A 12,322-nucleotide genomic window follows, 5' to 3' on the forward strand; every position below is an offset into this window, starting at 1 on the left:
CGAAACATAGGTATGAAATGACATACCAAAAATTCATTAAATGGACGAAACAAAATAAGGTTAAATTGATTAATGAAAATGTGCTTCTTGTTTATTTTGAAAACCTCTTAACCACTTTTTCACCCAACTCGTTGTGGACCACATATTCGATGCTGAGATCTAACTGTAAATTAACTGTTTCACTATATTATTCAGTTGTCCAAAAAATGCAATATTTCCCTAAATGTACCTGATACAGTATTTATGGTAAGAATGCTGCTAGCAGAACCTAATCCCTAAAAAGTAACTTATTATTTAACGACTTAAATGTCAAAAAGACCAACTTAACGCAATCGTTGCGTAAACTACTATAAAAAACACGGAGTAACGGAATAAATATTTTTTTAGTTTACTAAGGTTGCAAATAATTCCTTAATTTCAAAACTAGTCCCTCGACATTTTACATTTTAGAATCTGCCTCCGTCACGGCCAGTTAATAGTAGGCCTAGTATAAATGTTTAAATGATTTTCATGTGTATGTAAGGTAAATTTATTTGATTGTGTAATTGACGAATCTAGTCTGGATGGAACATTATTGTAAATATACCTTGGCAAAGTCTGAATAGGCGAAACATGTCGTGAGTTGAGCATTACTTGTTGAACTGTTGACGTAAGGTATGTACCTGGGCAAAAAATAGTATTCACAAAGAGTACCAACAACACATTATCAGTTAGTGTACATTAGAAACAACATTTATTTTCTTCCCCACCAATAATTTAAGTTGTGTATTAACAATTTCATTTAATGTACAGTATGTCCCAAAGTTTTAACTCCAATCAGGGCTCGCAAGTTACAACACTATCAGAGTGAACAAAAGTCGTCTAACTCTAACTCACTGACCGGAATAACACCCACAAGCTCCGTTTCGAGACTCTATTGTTTCAGTATTGGGATTTATACTTTTATATATGTTATTTTTACTTTTAGTATATATTTTATTTTGTTTATCACCAATTACCTAGAAAACGCATATTTAGGATTCGCTTTCATACTCAAACTCTATTTTCCACGTTGTTTTAGTGTTATTTTTCTATACAATTTGTGATGTAAAATGTATGGGTTGACCTAGAAGAGCTGGTTAAAGTAGGAGGTTTTGGAACATAATCAGAACATAATGAATATATTAATCGTCCAGGTAGCCAAGTGGTTGTAGTGCTCACCTTCAAATCTGAAATGAAATGAAATGAAATAACATTTTATTTCCCAGCTGGCATAATACATTTCGTGGTATTTACATAATAATTATACAATCCTTAACGTAAAAAAATATAATAATTACAAAAGTATAATAAATATTATAATATAATATATATAATAATAATATAACTTAATGGCACAAAGAGAAAAATAAAAATACCTTATAAAAAATTATAAGGAAAAGGTCTATATAGGCAGGGGCCTGTGCGTAGACATGAGTTGCGGGTAATTTGTATAATGGGAAATGTAATCGAGTGTAATTGTTATAGCACATCTGGCTGGATGAATTTTTGTCTTGCTTGGAACTGGACTACGATTTTTTCTGAACTAAAAAGAATCATGATTTCTCTTAAAAATCAAGTGGTCAAGTGAATAGGTCGAATGGAGGTGGGTGGTATTAGTGGTGTATTAGTTAGTCATTGTAGCTCACTGGTTCGAATCCAAGTGCGATTGTTACCGGACCCATATGCTATTGGGCTATCGAGTTGTAGGATTATTGTTATCAGCTGAGTTATAAAGTTATGAATCATCTGCTATTTGGTTTGTTTACATGATTATTGTTTTTGTAAATAAATAGTTTTGGTTGAGTTTACTTAAATGAGTTTTATAAATTAATTATTTTATATTGGCGACGAGGAAATGCCGAGGAAAACAGACCAATCTCAGTATAAGAGTGTAATTGATTTTAGTAACATGTCTTGCATACAAGATAGAATGAGCAGATTTTCATTGAAAGAGTACAATAGTGAACAATTGTGGGAAGACTACATAGCTCGTTTTGAGTTGACCTGCAGAGTTAAGGGACTGGGTGGTGCTGACTCAGAAGAACAGGCGGCTCGGCGAGATCTTCTATTGGCAAATATCGGAGAGGAGCACCTCAGGGCACTGTCGGACCAGATGTATCCAAGGGCCTGGGAGGAGTGCACCTACGACGAAGTCAAAGAGGAAGCCAACCGGTTGTTCAAGCCTACAAGGACCCTTTTTGCAACAAGGTTTGAGTTTGAAAGAGCTATAAGAAAAGATGGTGAGACATTTATTTTGTTTTATAACAGATTGAAGTCTTTAGCTAGAAGTTGTAAATATGGAGATAGCTTAGATGAACGAGTACGAGATAGGTTTGCAGTAGGAAGCAACTGTCCAGAATTTGAAGTCGAAGTCAGACAAAGATGGCCCGAGGGAGTTGATAACCGAGGTGAGCGAGTTAAGTCAACAGTAGTACTAGAGTTAGCTCAATCCATGGAACGTGCGAGAGAAGAAGTTTCCAAACATGCGTGTAAAAATGAGATTTTCAAAGTAAGTGACAGTAAGGAAAATAGGAAACCAGAGGTACAGAAATCTACTGGCTTCAATAGGTGTTATAGATGTGGGTTTACACATGACCCTAGTGAAGATAGGTGTCCTGCTATTTCTGCTGTGTGCAAGAAATGTTCAAAGAGAGGCCATTTCGCAAGAATGTGCAAAAGTAAAAATAATTTTGTCAAGAGAACAGATGGTAATTTGAGAAAAGTAGATGATTCTTGTAATCAAACTTATGATGATGAGTGTAGTTCTGATATTGATGTTAGTGGTACACAAATTAGGTCAGTCAAGAGTAAGGTTCCCAGAGCTACAATAGATGTAGAATTGAACGGGTATAATGTTAGAATGGAGTTTGATTCCGGGGCTCGGGTAAGTGCTATAAGTTTGTCTCTTTGGGATAGGATAAATTCAAGTGGCGAATCTCTCAAAAAGACGTCTGATGTCATCACTGGCTATGGGAAAAATAAGCTAGAAGTCATGGGTAAGGCTTTTGTGGACGTTACTTTACGTAATCGTACTAAGCGATTGCCGGTCATTGTATTACTAGAAGATGATGTTCCATTATTTGGGTTGCCGTGGAGTGTAGCTTTCAATCTTAATTTGCCTAGAGAAGTAATGGTTAGGCGTATTGACAATGGAAAGACAAGTAGTAAAGAGGCAGGTAAGAACGAAGAAAGTTATAGAAAAGAGTTACAAAAAGAAGTAGAGGCATTAACTCAGGAGTTTTCCGAACTCTTCCGTGATGAGCTAGGAACGATATCTGACTCTAATGAAGTCATCCATCTAAAAAGTGGAACAAAACCTGTATCTTACGGGGCACGACGAGTTCCATTCCCCTTAAGGGAGGCAGTGGAGCGAGAATTACAGAGATTAGTACAGGAAGGAGTTTTGGAACCAGTGGACCCTTCCGAAACACCGATAGAATGGAGTACCCCAACAGTTAACGTAGACAAGGGCGGAGGTAGAGTAAGAATCTGTGGCGATTTTCGTACAACCTTGAATCCAAACATCGTCCCGGAAAGACACCTCTTGCCAACCTTTGATGACTTGACTTCCAAATTAACTGATGGAAAGATATTTTCAGTCATAGATCTTCGAGACGCGTACTTGCAAATGAAAGTACACCCCGAGTCACAAAAGTATCTGACAATAGCAACTCATGTAGGTTACTTTCGCTACAAAAGGTTGCCCTTTGGACTTTCCTCGAGTCCGGCAAAATTTCAAAGGTACATGGAAAGTTTACTAAAAGGACTTAATGTCGGAGTTCTACTTGATGACATAATTATTTCTAGTAAGGATAAGACTACCCATATAACCACTCTTAGAGAAGTTTTGAGGCGGCTAGAATCAAGTGGAATAAGAGCAAAACTATCAAAATGTAAGTTATTTCAGAAATCTGTTAAGTATTTAGGTCATACAATAGATGGGAATGGTATTCATCCCTCCGAAGACAAAGTTGAAACCATAAGACACGCACCAAGGCCAAGAAACGTGAAAGAATTACGAGCTTTTCTAGGAGCACTAAATTTTTACGAAAGGTACATACCTAATCTTCATGCTATCGCTTCGAACTTGCATAAGCTGACTGGTACGAAGACTAAATGGAAATGGACTGACACCGAACAAAGTACGTTCGACAAGTTGAAGAATATCCTGTCATTAGAGAAGACATTAGTTCCATACGACATATCAAAGCCGATCATTATTGAATGTGATGCTTGTGAACAAGGGGTTGGTGCAGTGCTGTTACATTTGATGCCGGATGGAACGGAAAGGCCAGTCATGTACGCCTCGAGGACACTAACGGAAGCAGAAAAAAGGTATGCTACAGTTGACAAGGAAGCTATGGCGTTAGTTTTTGCCGTAAAGAAGTTTAGACAATACCTCAGTGGGAGACATTTCAAGGTGAGGACGGACCACAAGCCACTTGAAAGAATATTTGGAATGCATCGAGATCTTACCAAAGTAGTAAACAACCGTTTGGTTCGTTGGGCTTTGTATTTAATGGAGTATGATTTTGAGATCCAGTACATCAAAGGACAGGATAATTGTTTGGCTGATTTTTTGTCTAGATTTTCACTCAAGACACAAGAAGTATTGGATCCAGATGAGAGAGAGATTCGAGCATTGGTTCAGGAGAAAATCGACGTAGTTTATCCAAATCATGAACTTGTACTGGAATATAAGAAAGACCCAAATATGAAGAAACTTATAGACTACCTGGAACATGGTTGGCCAAAAGATACAGGAAACTTGCCACCATCCATGAAACCATATTGGAATAAGAGAGAAGAGCTGACATTAGAAAACGGTATAATCATGCGATTAGGAAGAATAGTGGTGCCACAGATTTTGAGAGAAAATGTATTAAAAGAACTCCACAAAGGACATCCTGGAATAGAGGCCATGAGATCCCTATCAAGGTATTATGTATGGTGGCCTAATCTGAATAAGGATGTCGAGGTTTATGTCCGTAGATGCCACCCTTGCCAGAGTAACCGATCATTTGACACAGAAGTACCTCTATATCCTTGGAATGTGCCAAGTGATCCTTGGGAGCGAATTCATCTCGACTTCGCAGGTCCATTCGACAACCGATTCTGGTTAGTAGGAATCGATGCTTACTCAAAGTGGGTTGAGATCGAAGTTATGGACCGTACGACAACTGCTGCTCTTGTAAATAGATTAAGGACTTGGTTTTCGAGGTACGGCGTTCCTAAAAAAATTGTATCCGATAATGGCACCCCCTTCACGTCCCATGAGTTTAAGGCTTTTTGTAAGAACAATAACATATGTCATGTCACATCGGCACCGTATCATCCAAAAACCAATGGTTTAGTAGAGAGGATTATCAGAACCTTCAAGAGTAGATACAGTGCTTGCAAACAAGAAGGTCTCAGTTCATCACTTGCACTTTTACAAGTGTTGCTTGCCTATCGAAATACCCCACAAAAGACCACAGGACAACCACCATCAGTCCTTTTCTATGGTAGAAGATTACCAACAGCTTTGGATAGGTGGAGGTATAATAGCAGAGAGAGAATAGAAAATCAAGTGTGGCGACAGAAGTACTACCACGACTTAAAATCCAAACAAAAGGAGTTTTCTGCCAAACAAGAAGTGTGGGTTCAAAATGAAACGAAGAAGGGCTGGAGACCAGGAACAGTACAAGAAAGGACGGGAGAGCTATCATACAACGTTTTAGTTGGGGGAGAAATAAAGAGAAAACACGCTGACCAGCTGAGAGCAAGAGAAGGTGCAACTGATCCACCTCAATGGAAAATGCAAACGGAACCTGAAGATGAGCACAGTTTCGGAAATTCAGCCTAAATTGGGTGGGGAGAAATGTAGGATTATTGTTATCAGCTGAGTTATAAAGTTATGAATCATCTGCTATTTGGTTTGTTTACATGATTATTGTTTTTGTAAATAAATAGTTTTGGTTGAGTTTACTTAAATGAGTTTTATAAATTAATTATTTTATACGAGTCATACTACCAAAATGAAAAGTTGCTGTTAGATGGTAAAATAGAGGTTGTACCACTCTCATTAAAAACTTAAAAATATGCTATTTGCGTAAACACACAAAAATATCAACAAGTATTTCAGACTAACTGTTATGGATTGTTTGAGAATTGAATTAGTTGCGTAATTTAATTAGTGGGCTGTATTGTATTATGACGTTTGAATAAATTGAGCAGTAAAATGACACATCTGAAACTTGAAAGAAAATAATTAATGAAGTCTTATCTAATAGTAAAATTGAAGTATCACTCACGACCGATCCTTTCTTCTCTGTACGAAGCGTGGTCGGCGTCCTGGAGTGTGGAGTGTAGAATTATCCAATTATCCAACCAAGCCCCTTGGTCCAGCGAAGATCATCCTGCCGTAGTGGATACGTCGTTTACGGACACAAAGATAATCCCGGAGGCGAGACACGATAATTATTGAATTTAAAACCGATCACGGTATAAGAAAGTTCAAGGCACAAACTGGTGCGTGATAAGCGGTAGCGGGCGGGAATGTAAGTAATGACATTGACATGAAGAAGAGATAAGAGGAAAAAGGAGTAGGTAATGCTACGTCACTGGCAGGATTGCCAACTAGGAAAAGAGGAATGACTAGCAATGAGTCTGTCCTTATGTATGTATGCCAAAATGGGCTAAACTTTAATTAAACTTGATTTTGTCCTTTTTATTTATTATTTACACAACATACCGGCCCCCCTTGAACCGGCAGGTTCAACAGAACATCTTCAAAAGAAAAAAGAAAAAGAGAAACTTGTGCTCCTGCACACTAAATAAGAGTTTTTCTGGTTAAAATCAAACAAAAAACACTTTAAATAAAACAGGGGGTATGAGAATTGAAGGATGTAGATCCTGATGTCTTCATTCCGATGGTAATAGGGAGAGTTTGATTACTGGTCGTTTGAAGACTCCAGAGGCTGTTTTTACTTCGGCAACTCTGGGAACATTGTCCTTTCCAGGGAATAAGGAAATAACTCTGCCCATTTTCCATTGTAGTGGAGGGAGATTATCTTCTTGAAGAATGACAAGATCGCCAGGGCTGATGTGCTTCTGAGGAGTTGTCCATTTTAGGCGATTCTGCAAGGTATACAAGTAATCGCGTTGCCATCGTTTCCATATATTTTGTGCAACGGATTGAACCAATTGCCATCTCTTGAGACGGTTCATAGGAGTACTTGTCTGATCCGTTTCGGGTAAAAGAGCAGGAGGTCCAAAAGTCAAGAAATGACCTGGTGTTAGAGCTTCTAATTCACATGGATCTGATGACAGTGGGGTAATTGGGCGTGAATTTAGCATTGCTTCAACTCTACATGTTAAAGTAGTGAATTCTTCAAGTGTGAGAACTTGCTCACCTATGACTCTACGTAGGTGATATTTAGCGCTTTGTACGGCACGCTCCCAAAGTCCTCCAAAATGGGGAGACCTCGGAGGAATGAAGTGAAAGGTGATTTCTTTCTCAAGAAGCCAAGTGTTGACAGGATGGGATTGCAGAATAATCTCTATCGTTTTCCGGAGTTGTCGAGCAGCACCGACAAAATTTGTGGCATTGTCTGAGTGTAAATTCCTGACTAGTCCTCGACGGGAAATAAACCGAGTCAATGAGGCCAAAAAAGCATCGGCTGTCAAATCTGTCACAACTTCTAGGTGGATGGCCTTTGTTGTCATGCAAATGAAAAGGCAGAGGTAGACTTTGATGTGTTGTAATCTGCGAACAGGGTAAAGCTTGACGTTGAAGGGACCTGCGAAGTCGACAGCTGAAGATTCAAAGGCTCTTGAAGGTAGAACTCTGGATGCGGGTAGGTCAGCCATTAGGGACGCAGTGACCTTCGGTTTGAAGCGGTAGCACCGTAGGCAGCGGAAAATTCTGTTTCTTATCTTGCTTCTTGCGGATAAAATCCAATACCTTTGAGAGATGAGGGATTGTAGTGATTGCGGTCCACAATGCAGGAAGAGAATGTGGTAGTAGTCTATGATCAGATTTGTGACGAAGTGTTGTTTAGGCAACAGTATAGGATGCTTGGAGTTGAAGTTTAAATAGGCATTAGACAGTCGTCCACCAACTCTGAGAAGACCATCTTTGTCTTTGTTAAGTTGCGTAATTTAATTAGTGGACTGTATTGTATTATGACGTTTGAATAAATTGAGCAGTAAAATGACACATCTGAAACTTGAAAGAAAATAATTAATGAAGTCTTATCTAATAGTAAAATTGAAGTATCACTCACGACCGATCCTTTCTTCTCCGCCGCGTGGTCGGCGGCCTGGAGTGTGGAGTGTAGAATTCTCAGGGGCCCCTTGGTCCAGCGAAGATCATCCTGCCGTAGTGGATAACGTCTTTCACGGACACAAAAAGAATCCCGGAGGCGAGACACGATAATTATTGAATTTAAAACCGATCACGGTATAAGAAAGTTCAAGGCACAAACTGGTGCGTGATAAGCGGTAGCGGGCGGGAATGTAAGTAATGACATTGACATGAAGAAGAGATAAGAGGAAAAAGGAGTAGGTAATGCTACGTCACTGGCAGGATTGCCAACTAGGAAAAGAGGAATGACTAGCAATGAGTCTGTCCTTATGTAAGTATGCCAAAATGGGCTAAACTTTAATTAAACTTGATTTTGTCCTTTTTATTTATTATTTACACAACACTAACATTGTAAAACGGGGAAATTTTGTATTTCAGGAGTAACTAGAAAAATTTACCTAATAACGTTTAAAGGATGAATTGCTAATCCTATAAAGACTTAAGCTTATTAAACTGGGGAAATCCCCTATGCCATTGATGAGAAAATGGTATTATTTATGCAGGGAAACACCCAAATCACTTTCCCGCATCCTTCCCTAACCCAAGACTGGCCGGAAGTCCAACATTGTTGGTAATAGCTTCCGGCGTCCATCGTTATACTTTCATAACATCTGATTTCGGGTTATCTGATACCTGAACTCGATATCTGGGGTTTAAAACGTCGATAACGACTCATACGTGTATATTTTTGTCATGGATACTCGTGCAAGCTTACAAATTAATACATATCTTAAGAACGGAAATAATGGGATTTGTCATTGAATAAATAGGATTTGTAAAAAAATGTTTAGGCCTAAGTAAAGGGGGTTTTCAATAAAAATTAACCTGCTTCATAAACCACAATAGATTGATCATAATTTAAATACCACAGATATTTTCACTGATTCAATTAGTTTAGTTTAGTTAGTTTGATTAGTTAGTTAGTGTAAATAATTATTCTGATCTCAATTCCACCAAACATCTCATTAAAATCTAAATTTTCATTACAGTCTACATTTCCGATAGTAATTAATAACCAATAATGGTTTTAAATATCAAACGTCAACAACATTTACCGCATTGTTATGAAATAATATTTTTAATTTATAAACAATTTTATGTACCTAATTATACTTAATATAAACTTATAGAATAATATACTTAATATAAACTATTCTTTACATTGCAGTACATAGTTTATTCAGCAACAGTATAATTCACACAAACCTAGCATAATAATTAATTTAAGCTCAACAACTCTTGAACGATAGTACTAGTATTTAACAATACAATAAACTCAATTCAATAATAGTATTAACAAAACTATAAACTAAGTAAATTATTACGTTTAATCTAGTGATTACGTCTATTACTGAAATTAATACTTTTAGACCTGTTAATTACTCTCGTAATTGCATGGTAACAAAATAAATTTTTCCTGATAGTTTATTTACTTATTTTCATGCTACATTAACCCAAATAGTGTATAATACAACAATACTTTGTATACAGTATTTAGGTAGCGCATTAAAACGTTGGCTAATAAACTAACCAAAAACCGATTTGGCTTGTCAGCTGATCAGCAAGTCCTCTACTCGCATGACGTACTCGTTTCTTATTGGTTCATTGTTGTCTTTGTTGGCGTCGCTGTGTACGATGTACTGTATTTCATGTCACTACGGGTAGTGTTCGTGTGTGACTGTGTAGTGAATGTTGTGTTAGTATCTCTATGGTCTAGTGTTCGTGAGTGTGTTCCAGTAGACATTTACGTAGTGTTAGTGTCAAGTGACCTATTCAGTGATATTATTTATGCAGATTATCCCGTTACGACATGCATCGTTGTTCTAAAGATTCACTAGAGTATCTGGGTTAGTATTTACTGAACATAATTATTACTAGCTTCAATTTCTCGGAACCAAAGATGATTACGCAATATTACTCGTATTGTTATTATCTGAAAATATCCTAGTTTAGCTTTTTTTAGAATTACCAAACAACAGTTGTAGAATTCATGCAGCGTATTTTGTCTTAGAAAATGACTAATTGTCCGTCGAATAAGTGTTTTATTTACTTAAACTGAATAAAAAGTTGATATCGATGTTTTTAATGCTAAAATCTTTATTTCTGTTACGTTAACGAACTGTTACAATCCAATTAGCCTACTTTCCCTTTTAGTGAAACATTTACGCAACTATTTTAAATGACCGTTATAGTCTTTAAATACCCCCGCCGCAGCAAACCTGCCGACTAAGCGAATTTCCATTTGTCTTAATTGATTTTCAATTAAATATATTTTAATAACATTAGGTTTAATGAGTACCTAGGTTTGCTGCTACAAGGAAACTAATAAAGTGTGTTTTTTGTAAAATATTGATAGCTTAGTACAAAATAAATAAATTTGATCAAAATACAAAATATACCCTATCCATAAACAAGCAAACTACAACATTTTACAATATTCCCCATAAGAATAACATGGGAATTTTAAATTTACAATTTTTTTACTTTTCTCCGTTACTATTAACCGAACAAAAATACTTTTATATACTAAATTAATTGTTTTTTTAAGCTCTTTAAAAAGGTCTAAAGAGAAATTGGGAAATTTTGTGTTTTGAGGGTCAAAAGTGAGAAAAACCTATTTTTACCCCATAAAACCCCCCGTAAAGCCCCGTTCCCATGGTCCGATCATGCTGGTTCGCGAACTCATTCAAGTTTATCCCGCTTTACACCTTTAAACCAAATTTCATCAAAATCGGACAAAAATTACTCAAGTTATCGCGTTCACGGACGTATATATATATATATATATATATATATATATATATATATATATATATATATGTCTATATATATATATATATGTCTATATATATATACATATATAAAAATTTGAACGAATGGTGTTTTTGGCCTCTGGGGACATCAAAATGAAAAAGTAAATCGGTCCCGGGTCTAGGTCTTACCGTGCCACCTACGGTAATAGCTACTTCCCTATAGGGAAATTCGCTAAAAGGCAATATACCGTAATCATGGTTTATATTTAGGAATTATTAACTTAAATATTATCCGTAGTCATCATCTGTCATTTGACACTAGGCCTACTATTTATTGTTGCCGTTGGGTTGTAACGAATAAATATTCTTTTGTAACATAACAATAAAAAACATATTTGAAGGGCGTAAATTGTGACTAGGTAATATTGAGCCAAACTATTTAAACATGGGGTTCATGGAATTTTGAATTGAATATATTTAAAACATTAGAGAAAATCATTAGTTTATATTTTATAGCTTTTTTATGCATGCTCTTTTTAATTTCTGTTTCATTTTAATTCGTAAGCTTTAAAATAAATAAATACACTCTCAATTATGTTGTTAGCATTTCAAGCAGAATCTACGTAAAGATGTCATTGTCAATAAAAACTTACAACGGAATTTCAAGCAGGCAATAGCTTTTGTGGCTTATGTTTTCTTATACAGTGTTACAGAAATATTATTTTGTGTTATAAACATCATACTTTAATACGAAATAAAATTATAATTGACTAAGTGTTGACAATTCAATGTTCTCTAGATATGTTTTTAATGTTCTAAATGCGTCAGTAGTAAAAACAATTTTTGTTCACAGGTTAATGGTGGAATCGCACCAAAGGTAAGAGTTTATGTGTTTTTTAGCTGTTAAGATATTTCTTGTATCCAGTCTTCGGGAGGGTTTACTGTACGAATTCGTCCTGTCGATATAAAACACCTTATACAAACATTAAACGTAGGCCTAAATAGAATATAACAGTTGGTACGACATATTTATATCGCGTGAAGGGAAGAAGTGTTTAACAGTTGCTGTTGTTGGCCAGTTAACATGAAAATCAACAACAAGAAGACTATTGACAAACGAGATTGTGATATTTAACAACACGCCGGTGGAATTTATTCATTCATTTAATTTGAAACCGTGGATATGTTGTTTAAGTCAACG

At 36.4% G+C, this 12,322-nt stretch overlaps 1 protein-coding gene across 1 annotated transcript; it reads left to right on the forward strand.

The window, feature by feature from the left end:
• The first annotated feature begins 1,951 nt into the window (after nucleotides 1-1,951).
• Nucleotides 1,952-5,866, forward strand: LOC128984830 (uncharacterized protein K02A2.6-like). Its single transcript, XM_054404198.1, has one exon. The coding sequence runs from the start codon at nucleotides 1,952-1,954 to the stop codon at nucleotides 5,864-5,866; it is 3,915 nt and encodes a 1,304-aa protein (XP_054260173.1).
• Nucleotides 5,867-12,322: the final 6,456 nt, after the last annotated feature.

This window comes from Macrosteles quadrilineatus, unplaced genomic scaffold (genome assembly GCF_028750875.1).
Source record: "Macrosteles quadrilineatus isolate MER2022 unplaced genomic scaffold, UCM_ALF_1.0 Scaffold_2__2_contigs__length_208266976, whole genome shotgun sequence".
Classification (NCBI taxonomy): Eukaryota; Metazoa; Arthropoda; class Insecta; order Hemiptera; family Cicadellidae; genus Macrosteles; species Macrosteles quadrilineatus.

Bases quoted from the DNA above. Each gene is read 5' to 3' on its own strand.
- LOC128984830 (XM_054404198.1), top strand. From the start codon at position 1,952: ATGAGCAGATTTTCATTGAAAGAGTACAATAGTGAACAATTGTGGGAA.